Genomic DNA, 24469 nt, shown 5'->3' with positions numbered 1-24469 from the left:
CTGAAAAACATACCTGCAATTGTTTTCCATCTGTTTGTGAAGCAATGTAGCTGACTTGCTGAGATGGTGGGGGAGGAGGTGGAGGTGGAGGTAATCCCTGAGACACATTGGTAGGAGCAGCTACCTGTATGAGAGGTACTCCTGTATGGAGATGCAAGGGCAGCGGGGGATGAATGTTAAATGGATTGTGTTGGATGTTCATAATAGGAGCATGAACACCCACTGGATATGGGAAGATATTCATAGGCTGGTGTTGTGCGTTCACTTGTGGCATTACATTCATTTGTTGCTGCATCATATTTATTGGTAGCTGAGAGCCATCACCTGGTTGGTTTGTTTGGTCTTTGAGGTTTGGATCTATTAAAAGAACAGAATATTTAAAGTACAAAATACATATTTCTATAGAGAACAGAGACGCCCCAAGAAACACCAATTTAGAGGTTTAAGGAGTCACAAAGTTCAGGTTGCTCCAAGAGCCTTTGCTTTGAATTCCCCCACTACTCATTTATACCACAGCTTAAAATTTGTTACAGTCAAAGTGCAGGAATGCAACACACATCACCCAAACTGTCATTACTGAAACATAAGCATACATTTGCCCATGTATGCAATTCTGGGCGTCTGATTTGCACAACCATGCTATAGTTATTTCTAATAACTGTTCTGTAGTATAAGGATATTTATACTCTGATTGGCTAAGAGTGCTTATTTTCCAGACTTCAGGAATATTAACTGTATAGGATAGCGATATGCTCCCTTACTCACAATGGTCACACTTCGTGCCAGAAATGAATAAATGTTAACCTCAACTTTACTTCCCCCCTTCAACAGAAGGCAATAAATAAATACGTTAAAAAAAAATGAAATTGACATGTAAGTAGTAAACCCCCAAAAGCTAAGAAGCTGGGACTGTGAAACTGCAGCACTGTTTAAAAATCCATTGGCTCACTTTCCTTCTTTGTACGTATTTGAAATCAGTGGGAACTGTGTCACTGAATTCAAGGAGATCAAGATTTGACCTTTCCTCTTATGCCTCACCCTCCCTACACATGCCTCCTTTTCTATAGGCCAACATGGCTCTGTCTTGCTGAGTTTATAATGGAAGAATTTAATCCTCTACCTCCAAATTCAGTTAACAACAAAAATACATTGGGCTATTTTGAAGAGGATTTTATGGACATGTAGGAAATAGGGATTAGGAATAGAGATGGAGAAAGAAAAAAATGGGTGAAGAAACAGGGACGAGAGCAAAGGTAGGAATTTTTTTGTAAGTTTTATGTAACATCCCATTTGTGTTCTGTAGCTTACATTTTTTAATTCACATATTTCATAACACTTTCAGAGTATTAGTAACTTGAGGGAGCTTTCCACTAATTCAGAATTAACCTCATCCTGAGCTAATAACTCCTCAGCCTTCTACTTCATAGTTTATTCAGCCCAGAATATTTTTATGAACTTAACAAGAAACAGTGAAAATGATATTACAGTCCCACTGGGTGGATGTTCACTGTAACAAATATGGAAAAGAGTAATACTTATATAAAATGTTTTCTTTACTCCTAGTTCTCTGAATGCCCTTTGATATTATTGTAGTTGTGTATATCTGAAAAAATTATCTTCTGTACAAATGAGGACTTCTTTTTCTGTTTGCTCTTGTAATTAAATAATAATCCTACGTTTATTGCAACAGTCTGTGCACAGTGATAATTGTGATGTCAAAAACTAAAGGATCAAGATAGGGGTAAACAAGGACTCCCTTTAGGTCAGTCAAGAGCCATCTGCTAATTAGTAAGAGCATGAGACATTTTTGGATTTATAAATACTTTATAACATGAAAGCCAGTTTCACTCTAAAAATGCTGACTGCTACATTATAGTTAACACATGATCAAATCTATAATTTGTATATGTTTTCATTGGTAACTATTAAGTCTTCCTTGAAGAAATCACCCTTTAAAAAAAAGGCAGTAAGCAGTTCATTATATTTCTCTCCTGTTCATTCTGTACCAACAATACCACAGTGTGTGTAAACTCAAATGAGCAAAACATATACATGGATGTTTTTTCTTTTTCTTGAGGAACATATTTGGTTGGTTGCACCCTAGTCCCGAAGACTCAAAGTCCAGTTCTTAATTTACTGAACATCCAGCCCAAGAGTGTTTGTAGCATACAAACAGGGGTGGAGAAAAAAAGGCCTCCCTTCTTAGTAAGCTTTGCCAATTTTGTTTGTTGTGTGACTACTAGTTAGCCTTTGCTGCACAGAACAGTAAAGTGACAGCGTCAAATTCACATAGGATTTGTAGTATTCTTAAAAAAAAAAGGGGGGGGGGATTTTCTCCATTTAAATACTATGAAAATCAGATAAAAATGAATACCTTGTTCAGATGTCTCATCTTCTTGCCTCATCCATCCAGACTGTGGACTTGAGGAATTTCTCCCTCTTCTTGAATAATAGTTCTGTACATCTGCAGGTAAAGTCTTTCTTACAGCCCAACTAGATGCAGATGTCCACCCAGACCTATCAGCAGGCGTATCAAAAGAAAAATCTTGTTCACTCTTACGCCTGTATGGTTGATGTTCTGGGAATCTTGCAGTCTCATTCCCGGAACTATTTGAGTTTCCTGAGAGGGGTTTTCTATTTTGCCATTGGTTTTCATTCTGGTCTCCATACATAAAACCGCCTCTGCCACGGCCACCTCTGTTACGGCTGCCTCTGCCACGATTTGAAATCCAACCTGAACCAAAGTTTTTATTCCAAGAATGTCCTGAATTATCATGTCTATTTTCTTCCCATTGTGGATCTTTAAATTTGTCTCTCTCTCTGCTCCTAGTTTCGGGAACAGAATTTATCCTTTCCATTACCCAGTCTGGACAATCATTCTTATGCTTTTCAGAAGAACATTGCTCATCAGTACTTTTGTCTGTATGGTCTTTTTCTTTTTGCAGATTTTCATTCTGTTTCTCCTGTTCACTTCTTTTGTATCTATCATTTCCTCTGGGACTTCTCCAGCTGTCATTTGTCCATCTCTCTTTCCACCGAGGAGAGTGACCATCTCTCTCATTCCTAATGAATGAAGGACCCTTACTTCTTGTTCTTGATCTGGATCTTGATCTAGATCGTGACCGGGATCTTGACCATCTCCTATTTCTTCTCTCTCTGTCATGATCTCTCCTTTGTCCATCTCTATCACTATCCCTGTCTTTGCTTTGAGACCTAGATTTTTGCCTTGGAGAGGAATCTTTAACTCTTGACCGAGAAGGAGATCTTCTGCCTTCCCTATCAGTCTCCCTTTTAGGAGACCGAGATGGTGTTTTCCTGCCCCCTCTGACAGTCTCTCTTTTTGGAGACCGAGAAGGAGATCGCCTGCCCTCCCTGGCACTTTCCCTTTCGGGTGACTGAGACCTCCTGCCCTCCCTGACAGTCTCCCTTTTGGGAGATGGTGACTGAGATTTCCCACCCTCTCTCCTGGAAGGAGACCAAGTTGTTGATGGAGAGTGAAATCTAGACCTTCTAGTTCGAGGTTTTTTATCTTTTTTAAATTCTGTTGAGCATTCTGTTTCTTGAGAAGAAGCTTCATCTTTTTTGTCAGAAAGACCTGAGTGTGATACACAGTTTTCGGAATCTTGCTGCAATGAGCTTGTCTCCTCTTGTTTTATACTATCAACCAGTGGTGGCTGTTCAATTTGAGATTCAGTCTGGTCACTGCAAAATGAGTCACATTCCATTGGTATCATTTCACTGTTATCCTCACTAAAATGTTTATTAGATTGTTCAACATTCACCTTGAGTAACTCTGTAGTTCTGGCCTCTTCACATACAGGTATGGGCTCCTCTTCTAAAGACTGGTCCAATTTGTTAATGTCTAGAGAAACATTATTTATTAATACAGCTGTTTCAGTATCTTGAACAGTTTTTATGTTCTCAATATCTTCAGTGTTACAATTTGCTGACTGTTCTTTGTCCTCAGAATCATCAATTTCTATGGATTCTGGATGCTCACTCAATTCATTTCTGGGGCTATCTAAAGATGGATCTACTTTTGCCACAGATTCTGGATACTCAGACGATTCACCTTGGTGACTATCTAATGTCTGATTTACTTTTGTAGAAGTTACTGAATCCTCAAGTAATTGATCTCTGTGACTATCCACTGGTTGTTCTATTTGTTCAGGAATATTTTCACAGACATCTTTACTTTCAAAATCTGTAACATTTTTATTAACATCTTTTATTTCACATTTCTGAGTCTCTAAGGTTAACACAGGAGGTTCTTGGATATAAGAACCTGAATCTGAATTTTCTAGGGTATCCTGTTCTTTGTCACAGTCTCTTGTAAGATCCTCACTCTCTACATGTTCACTGCAGCTTTCCAAGCCATTAGCAGACTCTGTTTCTGCATTATTTTTGTGCATAAGGCAAGAGTTACTACTTTCAATATCCGACAGGCGGTCTTTATCTAATATTGGATGTGTATCAGACTCCGCAGCTTCGTCATCTTCCACTGAATCACTGGATGATTTTTCAGAACGCAGAGAACTTCTAAGTTTCTTTTTAACCAAAGGTACCTGCTGTTTAACTCCTCTTTTAGACTTTCGTTTTGAGAGTGGTTTTTCTGATTCTGCAGAAGGAACATTTATAGTTGAGTTATCATCATTGGGGGCATCACATCCAGAATTACTTGATCTTGGTGAGCTGCGAGATTGACTCATAGTCTCAGGTTTTCTGTTCCGTGCAGATCTTCTAGGAGTAGTATTTGCAGTCTTCTTTCTTGTTCCTCTAGTACCAGATGTGCCAGAGGCTTGTTTTTTCTCCTCTCCTTCCTGTGTACATGCAACAGCATATCTCTTTCCTGAAGGATCTAATATAAAAAAGTAAATTTAGTAAATATATTAATTAAATGTAATGTGAACACAAACATGGTATTTTAAGTTTAATGAAGAACAGATGTTGATGTGTAGCACAATATAAATTTTGGGCTAAGACACCACCAGGGCTAAAATCTAGCATTTTGTCCAATTTATACCATTTCTTCAAAAGGAGAAATAGACTAAAAATATAACATTTTGGAGATGTACTGGCAAGGCTCCCTGGTAGCAATTGCATTCAAAAACAAAACAAGCAACCATGTTTCACCACAGTGAGTCTTACTATTACCATTTGAAGAGTTAGAATGAATGCCATTTAAAAAAAAGGTACTGTTCACCACCTACAGTGGCTAATTTACAGCAGAATTTGCCAGTTCAAGCATAAGATTTATTGCAGCTCCAGAGTGCTAACTTTCAATGCTGCTGCAAGATGCATTTTTTTGCAAACGGGCATCAATGCAACCGTGAATTACCACATGAAAAGTGGTTAATTAACAAATGTAAATAATAGCATAACTCCTAATAAAATCTTAAATTCACAGTTTGTAAATAGGACTCTAATTTCACTTTGCCATGGAGCACCCAAACTCTGTTGCAAGGCTCCCTGACTTCTGCAGCACTACAGTGACTAACAGAGGACAACAAATTCTGCAGCAGCTTCTGGCAAATTTAAAAATGAAGTAATATGAAAAATAGTATAAGCAGCACAGTACCCTTTTTGTTGGTATGATACTATATTCCCTTTACTCTGCATTGCCCATAATTTTGAATTTTCAATGTGCCACATATTTTTGTACTGGCATTGCCTAAAAGTTGTCATAGCAAAGTGGGAGGTTTTGGTAGCTGGAAAAGGGACAGCGGGGACTTCTAACACCCAGGAAAGCATGCGGGGTGGTAGGCACATTTGCTTTTTTTGCTACATTTGCTTTTTTTGCTACAATGATCAGCAGTGAAACCGTTAACAATATAGGTGGGTGTCCTAACCACCTGACTATTGGATCTTCTCTCTCCCTTGAAATTCCATCCTGGACGCGAAAGCCCTTTCCACAGGAAAAGTTTTGGTTTCCACAAATTGGCAATTTCTAACCAACAAACTATTTAAAAAAATTTCTGACAGCTCCACAATAAGAATATCCTGAATTATTTTCAGTTTGAACTAGAGCACCTCTTTTAGAAAAAAAATCTGATTTAAAATATTTCCAGTGACAGAGAATCTGCCACAACAGGTGACAAGTAGTACTACTATAAGGAATATGTGTTTAAGATGAAGAGGAAACCAAATGGATATTAAATGGAGACCCCAAACTCTTAGAAGAAATGCCAAGTGACTAACGCTATTTGAAATGATATCACCAAGCAAGCAGTCTCTATATAAAAATGTTGTAAAAACCTCAAATCTGTAAATTATTATAATACCCAAAGTTTATAGCGTAGACCCAGGCCTAAGAAAGTCTTCAAGCAGAACTCACATCCTGAATGGTGAAAACCTGGATTAGGTCCGACAATGTTTTCTTTAAAGTCTTGTCTTGATGAGGTTGCTCTGTAAATTTCAATTCTCCCAATTCAGCATGCATTAAACCCTACACTGCCTTGTTCACATTAGACTATTAAAATGTGTTAGCTAAGAACATCTTTAAATTCTAGTTCAGACAAGGCATAGGTATATATAAATGAACATCTCGTGGGTGTCCGTCCAAGCTCCCTTTTCAAGTCAGTGAAATACTTGTAAATACAAAATTGAATTCTAATAAAGAGAACAAATGAATAGGCATGTTAAGAAACCAGATTTTTTAATTTTAAAATGGTGTGAAAATCATTTCCTCTTATTTCCCTGGCAAGACCTGAACTCAGTGTTTTGTGCTTCTTCCAGCGGGCAATGTGAAGATTTTAGTTCCCTGTCTTGCATTAGGTATATGCAGTGTCAACAACACTTGAAGAGTTGCTAGAGTTATTAACCCTAATTAGGCCCAATATGAACAACAATTTGGGACCTGTTTAAATAAAACAATGTTCAATATTCTATTTCATTAACTTTTCAAATAAAAAAATGTATACACTTCTACTTTTGGTGCAGTCTAATAGAGAAGCCCGTCACTTCAGGGGAGAAGTCTAGCATTCCCACATTCCATTGCAGCGGATTCCCATCAACCTAGCTCCATGTTTAAAAAAAGAGCAGCTGGAATCATGCGCTTTCCTATCCCACATCTCAATCACTGAAGGGCAGTCCCTAAGCATCCTGAGAAGAGCTCTTTTCTTAATTGCTGACCCCACCTTCAATTAAGAGGATCAAGTTCCTAAGTCAAATATCTGCAACCACAAAATAGGACCAGCCCCAAAGAGAGGAAGTGTATGAAAGTTAACCAATTTTTCAAGTTATATTTAAATGTACTCCCCTCCCCCAATTTTAAAAGTAGAATCAATAATAAAGCTTTTACGTTTCTCCCGAATTTCTCTCTACTGGCTCCAATTTCTGTGTGAGTTTAATTTAAAGCACATTCAGGGCTTGGCTGTATGGCGAAATTGACCAACACAGCTATAGCAGAATAACTATAAAACTGTAGCTATCCTGGTATAACTCCCAGGTGTGGACAAACCTTAAGTTTCTACCCCCTTTAAGGTGAAGAAAGCCTTTAAAATATGAACTACTGAAATGCGCTCCTGAATCTGCAGATGGAGTGAAACAATAGCTTTGAGGGACATTATATAGCTTTAATAATTGCAAAGTTGAAACCCAGTTGAAAATGGTTATAATTTAAATGTCAATATTAACTATTTAGTCACTGAGAATTTTAGCGGCGGCATCCAGCTAACATGTTCTCCTATCACTACTGGATGCAGAGGATAGGAACATGGACAGGGGTGAGGGGAAGAGAGCCAGTTAACTTGCACTGCTAAACAGTGGAGCCCTGGAGTCAATTTTTCCCTCCCCCCACCCAAGAGAGGGGTAAAGTTTTTGCTTGCTACAATTTTGTACTTTTACTGCTGGAGCGGTTCTCACCCCCTCCTCTTGTCCCTTGGTAGCTGTTTCCCTGCTTTTGCCGCTAGCAATGAAGCCCCAAAGTCTCTCTCTGCTTGCCCAGCACTTCGCTCTGAAGCAATACTGCTTCAAAGAGGTTTTGATGATAGTTCCGCTGACTCTGAAAGCTCTGCTCCCCACATCTCAAAGCTGTGCAGGTTATGGGGAGGAGGAAGATCTCCGTTCTAACTGGGTTTGAGGGCAGAAGGGACTAGAGCAGGGACTAAATGGCAGTTACCGCAGCAGGAGGGAGAGTATGCTCCTTCGCTGCTGCCCCAGCCCCAAATACCTACTGGATCTTAAAGATCAAAACAATTCTGCCAGTTTTTCCCCCTCACCTTTTGGTGATGGGCTGTGCCCCACCAATTAAATACTAATCTAAACCACTCCTCTTGCTCCTGTACAAGATTGCTTCCTTCACAACACTTAATAGAGCACTGACAGTCTAGATTGTTAAATAATATATAAACATATCAGCAAAGCTGCTATCCATCCTTTCGACAAGTTTGATAAGATTACAAGAGTACATATAAGATTCATATAATTTTGATATACAGAATTATATAAGAAAATTTTATATAGAAAACATTTTGCTCTTCACTAAATGAAGAAAACAAGTGTTTTATGTAACTGACCAATTATTTGGAAACTGGCACAACAGTTTACCTCCTAAATTTTAACCTTGAAAATTGATTATGAAAATATCTGGGTTTGAAGCTTACTAACTGCACTGCATCCGATTACAATTTTTCTTTATAACTGAACACTTCATCTAATTTAGAGAATCATAGTGGGACAACAGTTTATATGAACTATAAATAAAACTTACAAAAAAAAAAGTTTACCAAAATTTTCCAAAGGCGTGGTATGTGTTGGAAAAACAGTCCCTGGCATTACACTGGAAGCAAGAAGAAAGGTTTCTGCTTCAGCTTCACAAAACACGAAGGGACTTCTGTAATATTAAAAAACAATGAAGCAATGAAAAAGGTACAATGGTTTATGAAGAACTTTAGAAAAATAAGATATAACAATGTCATTTAATGTACTAAGCACATAATATCATGTTTCACCATGCTGACAAATGAAACATTATACCTAGGACTGCCTCATAGCTAGTGATACAGAGAGTCAAAGCTGATGAGTAGGCTTTCTTTCCCAGAAAGACGTATTCTTCAGGAGTCCTTATTCATTGACAAGCCAAACTAACTAACTCCCTACAATCCTTTAGATGAAATCAGACATAACTAACAACCTGGAGCAAGGTTTCAGCAGAAAAATCCAGAGTCCTGCTGTAGGCCCTCACAGTCAGTCCAATAATAATCTCCCCTCCATTGGCTAAGCAGAAGAAATACTACTAAGAGAATCTTTCTCCGGTTGGAGCACAGTGAAGGGATGAGAGATTCCTTCTCCCTCAGACACAGAAGTTCTGGAAAAAGAGTAGGGGGAGTGAAGAGTTATCATTTTCTCCAGAAATGTTTCTTTTATGGATGTAGGGAAGAACCAGGAGTTTCCACCACAGAGGTAAGGAATCCAGTGTGCCATATCATGTTTTATGGAGAGTAAGTTGGTTTGCTGCGGTCAGGGGAAGTTAACAAATAGTGGTATATTCACTAATATGGAGAACATATGGACAGAACAAGATGGGTTTTGCTTGGGGAGGGCAGAGTTGTTGGAGGGTGGGGTATCAAAACCCAAAACACACCATCCACTGATCTATCTTTTTAAATTTCTGTATCACTCTGAAATTAGAACCTAAACACCTCATATCAGCGAAGGAAAACTATTCTAAAAATAGAAAGGGAAGTGGTGACATCATCAAGGATCTTGTTATTAGGAAACTATAAGAAAGTTACAGAACTGCCTAGAAATCTAGAGGGGAAGAAAAGTGGGTAAAGTGGTGTGGCTAGCCTACAGAGTCAACTGTCATCGGGTGCTGAAGACAAGGTGGATTTATGAATTTTAAACAGAACTAAGATGACTAGAAACCAGAAACTTCTGTAAAGTAAACAGGATATCTGACAACATGGTTCAACATAAAAGCTGGCTAGTTCATCTTTTTTTTTTTTTCCTTCACACTGTTGATTTCACTAGATCATTTCTAGTTTTACCTGTGTAAATGTGAAATCTGCTGATTAACACTGCAAGTGAAGATTAGTGAAATGATTACTAAACACCTATGTATAAATTTCTCATTCAATATGCCTAGAGCTGAAGTAAGTAGTAGGAAATAATTCACTGAATGAACTGAAGTAATTAAAACCGTTTTTCCACACTAAAGCAAACACTGTCAGAACGAGATAAGTAGTAAAACAAAGAATTCATGCTCATTTCATAAGGGTTTTTTTGGATTCTTCAACATCAAGCATGACTTTGAATTAAACTTTCTAATGAAATCGAAAAGCAGAACAAAGGTGAGTTTGAGGATTCTGTAAATGACATTTTTGATACTATCATGATTCTCAGCACATGAAATAAACATCTAAATTATAATGGTTAAGTTAAATGTTGTTCCAAGACTTCCAGCAGGTTTACAACGTAAGATTTATCAGGAGCTGTCTTTTCTCGTTAAAAACAAAAAGAATCGCAAATATCAATCAATAAGACTTTTCAACAAACGACAGGCTTAAATTCAACTTGACAAAAAAGTTGCAATCTTGTGATATGCAAACAAAATAGCCCTCTACACAGCAGATAAGTAATTTAAAGAAATGATTGAAGTATTTTTCCCTGAGTTTACTCTACCAGACAGAATAACTCTTAAGTATAGCACTAGAAGTTGCAAGAGAAAAAATACAGGAAAAAAAGAAAAACTATAATAATCAACACTGATATTAATGCAAGGTATTGAGTTAGTCCTTGTGTCTGATTAACAGTTACACTCATCTGTTGAGGGATTTCATTTTATTCTTAATTATGTTGATTCTGTTTTCAATTTAAACAGCAGAAAAGTGTGTCCAAACGGCCGATTACGTATGTCATCTAAGCACACAGAAGGAAGTTTAAGAAATCTCTCTCATTTGCTCAGAAAACAAAAAATTGAAAGACAGGAAAAAAAAAGATGAGAGAACTCCTCATGCAATTATTTTGAAAATTTATGATGAATGTGTGTTCAGCACTGTCTTTTTGATAAAGTAGTAACACTTACCACATTCGTAAAACACATCTGAAGTCCAAAAATAAGACTTCTGCAACAACTATCACCCTATTTGGCTGTTAGAAAATGAAAGACTGATGCTCCATCTTCCCATTTGCAATCACATTCAGTTGAGCTCTCAGGAAAATTATATCTCTACCTTTGCAGTGAACTACCAAGGGCGTGTGAAAATTCGATCGAAGTCCTCTATTGCTCAATTTAAAAAACCAAGCATACTCAAAAGAATCTACAGAAAGACACTAAACTTACAAATGCAATTGAAGGAAATTTTGGAGGGATTTGACAGATGAGCTGATGGCATTATTGGCACAGTCTCAGTGAAATCTGGCTTGATCTAATTAAGAAATGGAATCACACAAGAACAAAACTGAGGAACTATTCAAAGCAGCTATAGAACATTTCCATTACACAGCCAGTATAACTGATCTCAAATTTAAAAGGTCATAGGCCAGGGATGGGCAAACTTTTTGGCCCCAGGGCCACATCAGGGTTGCGAAACTGTATGGAGGGCCGGGTAGGGAAGGCTGTGCCTCCCCAAACAGCCTGCCTCCCCCCCGCTCCCCTCAGAACCTCCAACCCACCCAACCCCCCTGCTCCTTGTCCCCTGACCGCCGCCCCCCCCCGGGACCTCACCCCCTATCTAACACCCCCTGCTCCCCATCCCCTGACCCCTATCCACACCCCTGCCCCCTGACAGACCCCCCAGGACTCCCACGCCTATCCAACCCCCCCTGCTTCCCGTCCCAAGGGCACCCCCCAGAACCTCCACCCCATCCAACCACCCACTGCTCCCTCTCCCCTGACTGCCCTCCGGGACCCCCTGCCTCTTACCATGCTGCTCAGAGCAACAGGAGCTCACAGCCCCACTGGAGCCAGCCACGCCACCTGCGCTGCCCAGCAGGAGTGGCAGGCCAAAGTGCTAGCGGCGCGGCGGCATCACTGCGGGGGAGGGGATGGGACGGGGGCTAGCCTCCCCAGCCAGGAGCTCAGGGGCCAAGCAGGACGGTCCCGCGGGCCAGATGTGGCCCGCGGGCCGTAGTCTGCCCACCTCTGTCATAGGCTGAGACTATGAAAAAGAAGAAGAAACTGAAATAGAATGTGCTATGCGTTTCATTTGCTAAAACCGTCAAGGTCCATCCATCTCCCCCATTTTTTAATCCACCATGGGGTGAAAAATGTGGATTTTTTTTCCTCCCCAGGTTGAAGAAAGTCACAACCAATCATGGGAGAGGGTAAGCCTAACTGGTTTAAAGTTGAGGTTTAAGTCTTGAGATTTAGTAGTCTGCGTTTAAATCACAAGAATATTCTAAAAATAAACAACAACAAACACAGACAATCCCTGAATCATGCAAAATAAAATTAAACCCACACGTATGAAAAATGGCACATGTAGGCTCACAGATCAGTGCACAGCGAGGTTATTGCACTGATGCACATGAAAAGCAAGTACCAGGATGTACAATAAAAAGTCTCAATTTACATAAAAAGTAGCAAGTAACAAGCTGTGAAAATGAAGAAAATTATGATCTGAAAACAGATTTTAGTTTTCTCTAACAATTGAATAATGTGATTTCAAATCTGAGTATCCATTTAAACTTTTATCCACTTAAAACCATTGAACACTTTGGATAGGAAACATTTCTTTACCTTTGAACTCTAGCTAACACAGAGGATGACGACAATTCCAGTTCTCGTCTCTTCTGTCTGATCACTGTATGGATTTCTGTAAGTTCTGTACTGCAAGATAAATTTCAGAACTTTTTTTAAACAGTTTGCATTATACCAGTCTTGGATATTATGCATGTCAGTAACTGACACAAGCAAATTTATTAGAAGGCAATTATTCCTAAATTAGTTTTAAAATATCTCTAAATGTTTAAAGTTTCAAGATTTTTTCATGCCCACCCACCTGAACATACAACTGAGTAAAAATGTCCCAGAGCTACATGTTAAGCTATGATACTAAGGAAAGGCAGGAATTACTAAGATGACAGCAGAATGCAATATCTGACATCTTTTGACTGGGTCATAAACAGACACACAGATTAGGTTTGGGAAGTGATGTGCTGGATTACATCTCATAAGGTCATAAAGGAATTGAGTATGGGACTTTAAATTCATGAACTCCTCAACAGAAGAGTGGAGTTTCAGCATTCATCAATCCTCTAGAAGACTCCCAAATATACAGCCTGAAGAAAAGGTCTGTGATGAGGTTAAGGAGTGAAGAAACTTGGTTACCCTGACATTTAGTATTGGTAAGCTATATGGGACAAGTGAGGAGGAACTGCATTTCTTAAGTTATACAGTACTAAATAATGACATAATTTCTCCCTGTTTTGTTATCCAAATAGTGTTCAAGGTTTTCATTATTTTTCTCTTTCTTTAGACATTTTGTATGCATCATGAGTTCCCAAACTTTCCCTTATCATGACCACCCACCTGAACAACCCCAAAATATTTGCGATCTCCTTATTTATTGACTTAAAAGTACTGGGCCATTTAGCAAACGATGGTTCAAGGAGATGGAAAAGTACTCCTCTCTGTGCCAAGATAGATCAACAACAGAAGATTTTCTCTGCTGCATGAGCAACCTAATTTTTTTTTTTTTTAAACTCTGCCCTTGCTCTGAATAGTGTTCTCTCATTATTCTGAGAGTCAACTAATATCGGTCTTATCTAACTCAGTAAAGCAATCAAGCATGTGGTTAAAGTTAAGCATGTAGTTAAATCCCATTCAAGCCAGTAAGACTTAAGCATGTACTCACATGCTTTGGTGAACAGGGATGGATTGCTGAACTGAGGTCTCCATTTCCAATATCAGATTTTAAAGGAAAAATGCAGGCTTTTGTTTAGCAATGAGCGTAAGAAAATTACATGTATTTGGGGGTAATAAAATATAAATGAAAGCATCCCTTAACTACAATTACAGCATCTACAATGCTAAAACTTACATGGTAATTTGGGTAAAGCGTTAGCAAATACTCACCAATCATTTCTATAGCTGGAGAAGGATTCTCCAGTGGAAGGAGATCTATTGCAAAAATGATTTCTGAAGCACTCATTGGAGCAGGTCTGTCTTCTGGGCTACAAAATAAAATTGTAAATGAAAGAGAGCCAATACTAAATCTTCCGCATCTTTAGCGCTTAATACGTAACTGTCCATAGACTTTAAATTACATTGGTAAGATTTCCTTCAGATGTATATTACAGAGGCTTTATAGTTAAAACTGTATTGAGATGTGCAGTTAATGCAGGACTAAAACTTTTACACTCAAATGTTTGAATTCAGTCTCCAAGTTTTATACATATGCTCTTCATTGGCCAATTTAATTGTTCATAGTCAGATTTTCTCTAGCTTTGGTACAGGAAACATTTAAAAATTAGACCCTTTTGAATTTTTTCCAGTCTCATGGTTTTTCCTAACTCCTCTAGCTAATGAGCTACAGTACCAACGAACATCCAAACCCACTCAGAGACATCGTCAAAAGAGTTCAGAAAGATGACAGGTTTTAAACTTTGTGGGTTTAAGAAAGCTTAAGTTAGGTATCATCACATTCATCATTTTTGCTAGAAAAAGTCAATGCACAAATCAAATTCAGCTACTTCCTTCCTCCAATGTTGTCAGCCTGCCTGGAGTCACCAGTTCTACCTAGCACAGAGACCCTAAAGAGGCAGTTGGACAGCAAGGAGGACTGTAGGTAGGTAGGGACAGATGGGGTCTGTGGGGCATACAGAATTGTGCACATCTGCAGTGGGGCAGGGGAGAAGAGGCTTTATAAAGGGGCAGGAGAAGCAGCAGCTTTCAGAGCTGTCTGGGACCCGCAGCAAACCAGGCAACAGCACCATGGACAGGAGCATACAAGGAAGGAAGCAGAGAGAGGAGCTGATTTTGCAAGGGATGGGGGGAGAATAGGTGTCTATGCTCCTGAGAAGAAGTGTTTTTATGTTTGGGGAGAACAGGACACGGGGGGTGAGTTGAGGATGAGACTTTTCGGAGAAGCCTAGAATTGGGGAGAGCCCCAAGTCTGTACACTCTCAGTGATTGTGCCTCAGCTCACTGCATTTCCAACAAAAAGACACTAAATTCTTCTGAATCGCTTCTGAATGCAAAACTAACCCCAACCTCATGTTTCCCCATGGACAACCACCACTTACGCATATTAATTGCTCATATCACCCCAGAAAATGTTACAATGTTGTTGAGGATCAGGTTTTGTATTAGAGTACAATCTAGAGGAATGTTGTGCATCCATTGTGTAGCTGAATAAGTTAGAAGTGTCAAGAACCATCTTGTGGAGGTGCAGAGTCTGTCAGTGATTGCATAATGTCATGTGTGGTGTTACAGCATGTTCAATAAGGCTGCCCAAATTGAAGATGTCTTTGCTCTTCAGTGACTGTGATGATGAGTTCTGTATATAAGCAGCCTGAACTTAAATTCTATGAAGTTTCTGGATGGTGGGATAACTAAATCCACTAAGGTCCTTGGGTACATACTTCGTTTTCCTATTGTCCATCGCATTTTTGATGCTAGATAATAAATATCACCAGTAGGTAAAAAAATTAAATTTATCATTACTGTGGTAGTTTGCTTTTGCAATTGTGAAGTTGTGTTTTGTTTTTTAATTCAGGGAGACATGATACAAATCAGCAATTGATTGCAGAGTTCATAGGTAAGTTCACGCTACAGTACATGAACATAAAAATGTGTATTACGCTAGCAAATATTTCTCCCAACTTTAGTAAAAATGAACCATAAAAGTTTAATCACAGTTGCTTACAAGAAAGAGTCTCAGTAATAACAGCAACAGGAGGCAGATTTCAGAGTTCTTATTCCTATGAATAACCCAACAATGCAGGAGACTCAACAGCCCAGTATTGCGGTTTATAAATGCACACCAGATTAAAAATTGGATAATCAATAGGGCTGTCAAGTGATTTAAAAAAATTAATCGCGCTGTTAAATATTAATAGAATATCATTTATTTAAATACTTTTGATGTTTTCTGTATTTTCAAATATATTGATTTCAATTACAACACATAATACAAAGTGTACAGAGCTCACTTTATATTTACTTTTGGACTACAAATATTTGCACTGTAGAAGAGAAACAAAAGAAACAGTATTTCAATTCACCTTATACAAGTACTGTAGTGCAAGGTCTTTATCATTAAAATTGAACTTAGAAAAGTAGAATTATATAAAAAGATTAACTACACTCAAAAATAAAATAATGTAAAACTTTAGAGCCTACCAGTCCACTCAGTCCTACTTCTTGTTCAGCCAATCACTCAGACAAACAAGTCTGTTTACATTTGCAGGAAATAATGCTGCCCACTTCTTGTTTACAATGTCATCTGAAAGTGAGAACAGGCATTCTCATGGCACCGGTGTCACAAGATATTTACGTGCCAGATGCGCTAAACATTCATATGTCCCTTCATGCTTCGACCACCATTCCATTACAGTGCAAATATTTGCAATAAAAAATAATATAAAGTGAGCACTGTACACTTTGTATTATGTGTTGTAACTGAAATCAATATATTTAAAAATGTAGAAAAACATCCATAAATATTTATAATAAATTTCAATTGGTATTCTATTATTGTTTAACAGTATGATTAAAAGTGCGATTAATTTTTTTGAGTTAATTGCATGAGTTAACTGCAATTAATTGACAGCCCTAATAATCAATATTCCCCTCTTCCCTGGACCAAAGAGTAAAGATTTCATGGTTCAAACATTCTGAAAACTACAAAGTGACGCTGTTGTTCACTTGAGAACAATACAAAAAAAAATTCCTGAAGTTTAATGTGTAACCACTGAAGATATTTTTTCCATGTCTATTTGGGTGTTCATTATTAGATCTGTGTGAACAACAGAGTATGTGTTTGACGCAAAACTAAACGTTTTGTTTCAATTTCAAGTATTTAATTTTTTTTTAAATAAGAGGAAAATTCAAAAGCAGGTCACTTCCTTGTGTAGTAACTGCAGTTCTTTGAGACATGTGGTCCATACCTGCATTTCACTGGGGCTACACACGCGGTAAGACTGAAAAATTTTTGCTAGCAGTATCTGTTGGTCTGTGACTACGCTCCTCATCTCCTTGTGCTCTGAACTGAGAGTAGAAGGGGCGGTGTGGATTGGCTGCCTCTCCTCTACTGCAAATCATGAGTCAAGAATCTGAAGCAGAGGGGAAGGAGGGAAGGTAGTGGAATACAGACATGGACCACACATCTCAAAGAACTCCAGTTACCATACAAGGCAAGAACCTCTTTCTTCAACTCCCTATGTATCTTCCACTATGGGTAACTGAGACAGTACTCACTGAGGAGGAAGGTGTGAGGACCTATGCAGTACTGATGACTGAAGGACTGTCAAACCAAAGGATGCATTTGCTATGGAAACCTGCACTAGGACAATGTCTTGTGAAGGTATAGATAGAACCCCTAGTCTCAACTGCTTACCATCTTTTCACTCTTTCCATAGTTAAATATCCTTGAAAACTAGCTATATTTAAAGTAAACAGGTGCTGTAAGTAAACAACAAATAATTTTGTTGTGGATAATTCTGAGCTCTGGATCTCTTCCAGTGATATTAATAGGAGTCTTTTTTCCATTGATTTCTGCTGCAGAAAGACTGGGTACCTTATGTATGTGGCATATTGCCTTCTATTAACAGGTTTCAGCTTCAATGATTAAGATTATTCCAAAGATGGCATAATAAACAGCACTAGGACTGGACACCCAGAGTATTCATCCATCCCAGAGCCAGATTAAGGGGCTGATCCGACATCAAAGGCCTTTTCCCTGGACTTCAGATGCTTTTAAGTGGATGAATGTAATTTTGATATCTGCTTGGGAATGAGACCCCAACAAACAGATCAAAAGACCTGGCTTGTGGGGGCTATCACAGGAAGAGAAAGCCTGGAACTACTTTTGGGCTCCAAAAGGTAAAGGCCCAACACAAGAAACAATCATCCAGAAAACAAATATCCTCAAGGCCCACCAGACACCAGGTACGTGGATCTTACATCAGGAAAACTGGGGCCATGAAACCTAAACTATGCATGATACAGAAACCTACAACTATTTAAAAATGTAACTGTCTAAAAACAACTAACAGCAGACAAAGAATTCTTAGGCAAAATCCAAGAAAAACTCTGGGCACAGAGTGAAGGTCTCTAGGACCACAGCTAGCGATGAAAAGGAAGAAACTGGCTGGAGACTTCATGGCTTCTCGTAACCTTGGCTCTGAACCTCTGGTGTAACATTAAATTATACAAAGAAAGCAAAAGAACTGGAAGATGCTAATTCGTTATCTTCAGATAAACCCACAAAAATGGAGTTTTTCTAAATCTGAATGTTTATTCGCATACTAAATTACTTGCTTAAGTACATCTGCTGATTCAGGCATTCCTCTCTCTGTGGCCTTCATATTTTAATTTCTCTGCCTAAGAGCTTGTGGCTGATGCTGCAAGTTGGTGAGAAGATAAAGTTCCACGCTATTTTTCTTTAGAGAAGAACTTTCTTTGAGCTCTCCAGATGCCACAAGCTAAGACTTGGAACTATACTGCAACTTACTTTTCGGTATTTGCAGGGTACCCTTGTGACATTTTAGTGTAAGTGAACAAAATGGACCAGTACAAAACTGTATTGCAGGTAGACTGTCAAAGTTCACATAACCAGTATTACTTAAATCACTTGCTAATTTTTTTTAAACAACTACAGATATGCAGTATTTTAGATAAAACAGACAAGTTAACTTTCAAAATAATTTACAGTGTAAAAAAAACTTGACACTTTCACTTCCTAGTTAGTTTCAACCACGATATTTCCTCCAGTTATTTGAACAAACCTTGTTTATCTTCACAGATGCAGTTTCCTTATTTCTTTCATCATCTGAAATACCACCTGTGCAAAAAATCAAGATGACACGCTTTGGTCTCAATTTTAACACATTTTGCTCTTTTTTAATTGTATGTTTAAGAGCATTAATGCAACAGCATTATAATATGCAGTGTCAAGTGAGACTCTCCAAATACCTTTTTTTTTTTTTTTTTTTTAAACACACTGTTACAGGCAAGAGCCAAGAAGTAATTTATATAGAATAACCAGTAAAAACTGTAGGGAACTGCTTTGAGAGGAAATTGCTACTAGCGCATATAAGACTGGAAAATGAAATACTGAGTAGTCCATTAATTTATATAAATCAGAACATAAACACACAATCTCATTGACAGAGAGAGAGAGGGGCACTGATCAAACTAGGTTTATGTTGTGATATATACTTTTCCACAAAGAATTTCTCAGCAGTCAATTGGAGAGATGCTTACAGAACTAAATTTATGCATTCCAGATTACCAAAGTTATTCAGTTTTTATTTAGAAACTAAATAGATTATAAAAGCAATTCTTAAACTTGTCCATGGACCAACTGCTTGTAAACCACAGAGATCGAGCTAGTCAAAGTAATAGCTCTCCTTATTTCCAACCACTAAACTACCTTAACAGACAGTGAAAAATACAACACCACTTTCCTAATATGATGGTAATAGAAAGAATAAAATACAATAAATACACAGCAATTGCTATACCTGACACCAGTATTATATGCAATAATGAGTGGGAGGAGAGGGGATACAAAATTGGGAAAGAGAGAAAGGGATCAATGACACAATATTTCTTCTATTTAGTTACGGCCAACACTATGAAAGGGTTTGTGAACTCATGGATTATTGAAAAAAACTGACAATATTGTCAAGATACAAGGCTGATTTAACGAACTGTCCATGCATACCATTTCCATTAATTGTACTGGGAGTTCTGAGGTTTTGAAGAGCCACAAAAATGATTCAAGGGCTGGAGAAAATTCCTTACAATGAGAGGCTTACAGAGCTCAATGTGTTTAGTTTATAAAAAAGAAAACTGAGAGGTGACTTAATCAGTGTATAAATACTTCCCTCGGGAGAAAATACCAGATACTAAAGGGCTCTTTAATCTAGTGGAGAAAGGCATAACAAGCACCAATGCTGGAAGTAGAAGCTAGACGAATTCTAACAGGAAATAAGGCACCCATTTTTAACAGTGAGCATGATTAAACAGTGGAACAAACTGCCAAGGGAAGCAGTGGATTTTACAACTCTTGATGTCTTCTAATCAAGACTGGATGCCTCTCTGGAAGGTATGTTTTTAATTAAACAAGTTACTGGGCTCAGTACAAGATAACTGGGTGAAATTTAATGGCCTGTGATATACAGGAGGTCACAGCAGATGATTTAAGGGCCCCTTCTGCTTGAAGCTCTGTGAAGGTCCATAAAGCCTGCATTTCACCACCAGATAAAAAGAATGTTTTCCAATCACTTCAAGAGAAAATCTAAGGGTATGTCTACACTGCAATAAGACCCATGGCACAGCTGCAGCTGGCCAGGGTCAGCTGACTTGGGCTTGTGGGACTACAAACTGCAGGTTAGATGCCTGGGCTTGAGCTGGTTCCTGGGCTCTGAGACCTTCCCCCTAAAGGGACTCGGAGCCCGAACTCCAGCCTAAGCCTGAACATCTGACCTGCAGTTTGTAGCCCCACAGCTCGAGGCCCATGAGTCTGAGTCAATTAACCTGGGCTCTGAGACTCAGTGCTAAGGTTTTGTTTGTTTGTTTTTGCAATGTAGCTGTACTGTAACAGATCAACTTCAATATCACAAGCCAACTTTAAGTGTTATTATTTATAGCTATTAATAAAATATAACAAAGAAAATGTCATCTTGCAATTTTGTCTCAAGATTATATCAGATTAAATGGCTACTGTCAAACAAAGGAAACTTTTTAAAATAACTGTTGTAGCACCTTAGATTAATAATTTTTTAAAATCACTTTAATACTGTTTACTTTCTAAGCTACCTGATAATGGCCTTTTTCCAAGTAGGCTACAGTTTCCAAAATTTGGCTGAATTTTGTGAACTATAAAGCTCTAAAAAAAAAAAAAAAGCGATGCTGGTACTATTAACTAGAGAAAGGCTCTCTGAAAATGTCCCCCCCAAATACTGCTAAAGCAACTCAGTTCTGAACTGCTATAACCTAGCTGTGGGCTTCCTGTTAGCAGAGACTACCAATGTGTTGAATTCTGATAAACTGTGCAGTGGCTCCATGGTGCAGAACACCACCTGGTAGGTTGAAACCAAATCCATTTCACTTGTGATATACGCCAGTTTCATTATGATTAAAAAGAAAGCTTTCATATTAACTTACACAGTATAGCGTATATATAGTTCTACCAAAACCAAAAGTTTTCCCTTTACATCCAAATTCTGAATAATAGAAAGATGGGTTCCATTTGTACATGTAAATGATACAAGACTGACAGAATCTTAAAAGAACTATGAAAACGACAGTAAGAAAATAATCCTAGAATATGGGGGTGGCTCTACAAGTAACAACAAGAGAAAGAAATGTATCAACTTACTATAGTTCTTCAAACCTTTACACAGTTTTTCTATTAATGGTCCTTTGTCAGCACGTGCATCCCTTCTGTAATATTAATGAAGAGTTATTTGCAAGAGCACCTATGGGTACTACTGCACTAGACACACACAGTCACTGCCCTAAAGAGCTTTAAAACCTTGGTAGGTTTAAAGCACTTGGATTGCTAAGGATCAGACTGCAGGACCAGAGCCAAGATTTGCAACTTCACATCATCTGCAATTAAAAATTTTGCATTAACTGGCCCTGTTTCAAGCAATTAGTCTTATAATTGCAAAAAATCAAAAAACTTTCACTATATTATCAATTATTAGATCAATTTGAGAACCACTGAGAAACAATGTACTGGGTATACAGACTATTTTATGTGTTACTATTTTTCAAAGAGCACCAAGTGAAGATCTCGCATGTTTTTAATTTTCAACAAAACTTTGCAGTTAATCTTTTAATAGTTTTAGAAATTTAAAAAGGGAATTTAAAACTTTATTCAGGAAAATACATCGATGCTGGTTTACAAATAAGCTAGTTTATTTTAAGAATCCAGTATACAGCTCTTGGTGAATTTGCTTACTATATTTTGGCACATCAAACTTTAATATTTAAATATGCATGCTTGCATATCAGAGAAACAGCTGCTAATTGCTTTCTGAGCTACTGTAAGTTCTGAAATCACAACTTAGATGAAATCAGAAGCAACAAAGTCAGCAAAGTATTATTGTGGCTCCTTCACTATTCTATTCATAGATTAATTTATAGTCAATTTATTTTGCTGTTGAATAAGCTCATTTAGACATGGAAGTAAGAACCATAAACAGAGTTAAGTAAAGCGCCACACCACCAAACTAGTGCTTATATCAATGGTGTAGAGACTCTACAATATACCAAAGATTTAATAGGACACTAGCATCCCTTCCTCCATATGGATCAGTTAAAGCTAATGACATTTTTTTTAAAGCAATGCCATATGCACCAGTTTTAACCATGATCAGGTTTCTTTCAATGTATAAAGAGATGACTTATGTTCATCTGACTGTATTGCCAGAGATCCCATTAGCAAAGTAATGGAGGGGAAGTGCTTTCACTTTGTTGGCAAGTGCTTTTCCCCATAAGGGGCCACATCCATTATACGTCTAAAGTTAATATTTTCAAAGCAGTGTAGGTGATTTAGCCATACATCCCCTCCATTAAAATTAATAGAAGATGTGTTAAATCCCCAACCTGGTTTGAAAATATCAGCCTATATAAATTCATAAGTTTTTTTACACGTCATTTCATAGGTTGTATTAAAAGGAGAATCATGAAAATATTAGAAATTTAATTTCACCGCAATCTACCCACATTTCTTTAGTATCTTGATAAAATTACTCAGCAAAGGCATAGATGCATGCAATTAGTTGCCTTCTGAAGAAGCTCCCAGCCCAGGTATCAATGGTTAACAGCAAATGGTGACTCTTAACCCGTTATCCAATATTTACTACAATCAAGCAGACACGGCATCAGTATCAAATTTATGTACCACTTACGGGAGAACGGGACATTTTGCACTCCATATCTAAAACTTATTAAAATTGAAAAAGGTGCTCAAAACGGTCTCCAATCTGTAAATTTGATAGCCATATTTATATTTGGGATTCATATATTACCACATATTACATTCAGAGCACAACCAACCTCATAAAGATTTTTGTATTCATGTGGTAATATTTTTCCTTATTGCAGCAGCAGTTTTCTTTTTCTCCTTTCTCCCTTAGTTGAATCTTCTCCTGAACCTGCAATAAAAAAAATGAAGTCAGTCTTGGAACTAGAGCGCACAGTATAATGTGTAAAAAAATATTATTTGAAAACTAATGAATGAGGACTTATTTATTCCTGAATCTTACAAGCTCCACTAGGAAAGTACGAAAAACTTCCTCAAGAGATAGCTATTTGGATCCAAAATGTACAGGTCTTGTCAGGTATTTTTACAAATCTTAATTTGATATATAAGGACTTACTGCCTTGTCAATCATGCATTTAAATTCTGCAATATCAAAGTGGTTACATAATCTGTCAAGATTCAGATTTTCATAGCAAGTAATTCCATTATTATCCATCCGAGTTTGTTAAAAAACAGCATTATGCACTACTTCCCAATCAGAAATAGTTACTTACGGTTACAATGGTTCTTTGAGATGTGATGCAGATATGTAATACACTTAGGTGTGTGCACACCCAGCACACCAGAGCCAGAGATTTTGCCTAGCGGTACCCGTAGAGGGGTGGTGCACAAAATTCATGGCTGTGGAACCTCCCCGGGGTTATATAAGGCAGTGCTGCCCCGAGTGGCCTCAGTTCCTTTGCACCAAACCCCCATATAAGGGGACTCCGATGCAGAGGCAATGGAGGGTGGGTAGTGGAATACATGTCTACATCGCATCTCGCAGAACCAGTTACAGTAATCAATCATTATTTCTTCTTTGAGTAGATGCAGATGTTTATTCCACCTAGGTGACTTGTAAGCAGTATCCCTTCCAGAAGGTGCGACTGTGAGTCTACTGAAGTAGGGATCGTAGTACTGCCCTTCCTAAGTTTGTGTCCACTCTGGAAGATGCGGCAATAGCATAATGTCTGTAAATGTACGTATGGACAACCACATTACTGCCCTGCAAATGTCCACTATGGAACTGTCATTGAGGAATTCTATTGACATTGCTTATGCTCTCGTCAAATGAGCCTGTACCTGCTGAGGAGGCACAGCCAAAGCTATCTCACATACCGCCTTCATATATGCAATGAGATTATGAGGATAAGCTTCGCGTGATCCGCCTTGAGCTTGACGGTGACCTGGGGAATGACTTGGATTGGGGGAAAGGCATACAAGAGAGTCGATTTCCAACTTTAGTGGAAAGCATCTGAGAGGGAGCCCGGACGGAGGCCCCGCCCCCCCTCCGAGAGCAGAACGTCTGACATTTCCTCTTT

The 24469-nt window shown here is 38.2% G+C and overlaps 1 protein-coding gene across 3 annotated transcripts in view; it reads right to left on the bottom strand.

Moving 5' to 3' along the window:
* The window catches only part of SCAF11 (SR-related CTD associated factor 11), a 66632-nt gene that overhangs the window by 6998 nt on the left and 35165 nt on the right, over window positions 1-24469 (bottom strand). For all 3 annotated transcript variants that reach the window (XM_074942166.1, XM_074942168.1, XM_074942167.1), the window contains exons 6-13: window positions 23183-23280; window positions 21495-21559; window positions 18895-18950; window positions 14021-14118; window positions 12683-12772; window positions 8727-8833; window positions 2375-4858; window positions 14-357 (exon numbers count right to left, since the gene is read on the bottom strand). In XM_074942166.1, the coding sequence (XP_074798267.1) occupies window positions 14-357; window positions 2375-4858; window positions 8727-8833; window positions 12683-12772; window positions 14021-14118; window positions 18895-18950; window positions 21495-21559; window positions 23183-23280 (3342 nt within the window). The remainder of the gene's footprint in view (window positions 1-13; window positions 358-2374; window positions 4859-8726; window positions 8834-12682; window positions 12773-14020; window positions 14119-18894; window positions 18951-21494; window positions 21560-23182; window positions 23281-24469) is intronic.

Source organism: Natator depressus, chromosome 1, assembly GCF_965152275.1.
Source record: "Natator depressus isolate rNatDep1 chromosome 1, rNatDep2.hap1, whole genome shotgun sequence".
Lineage (NCBI taxonomy): Eukaryota > Metazoa > Chordata > Testudines > Cheloniidae > Natator > Natator depressus.
This window is presented reverse-complemented; position numbering and strand designations above follow the sequence as displayed.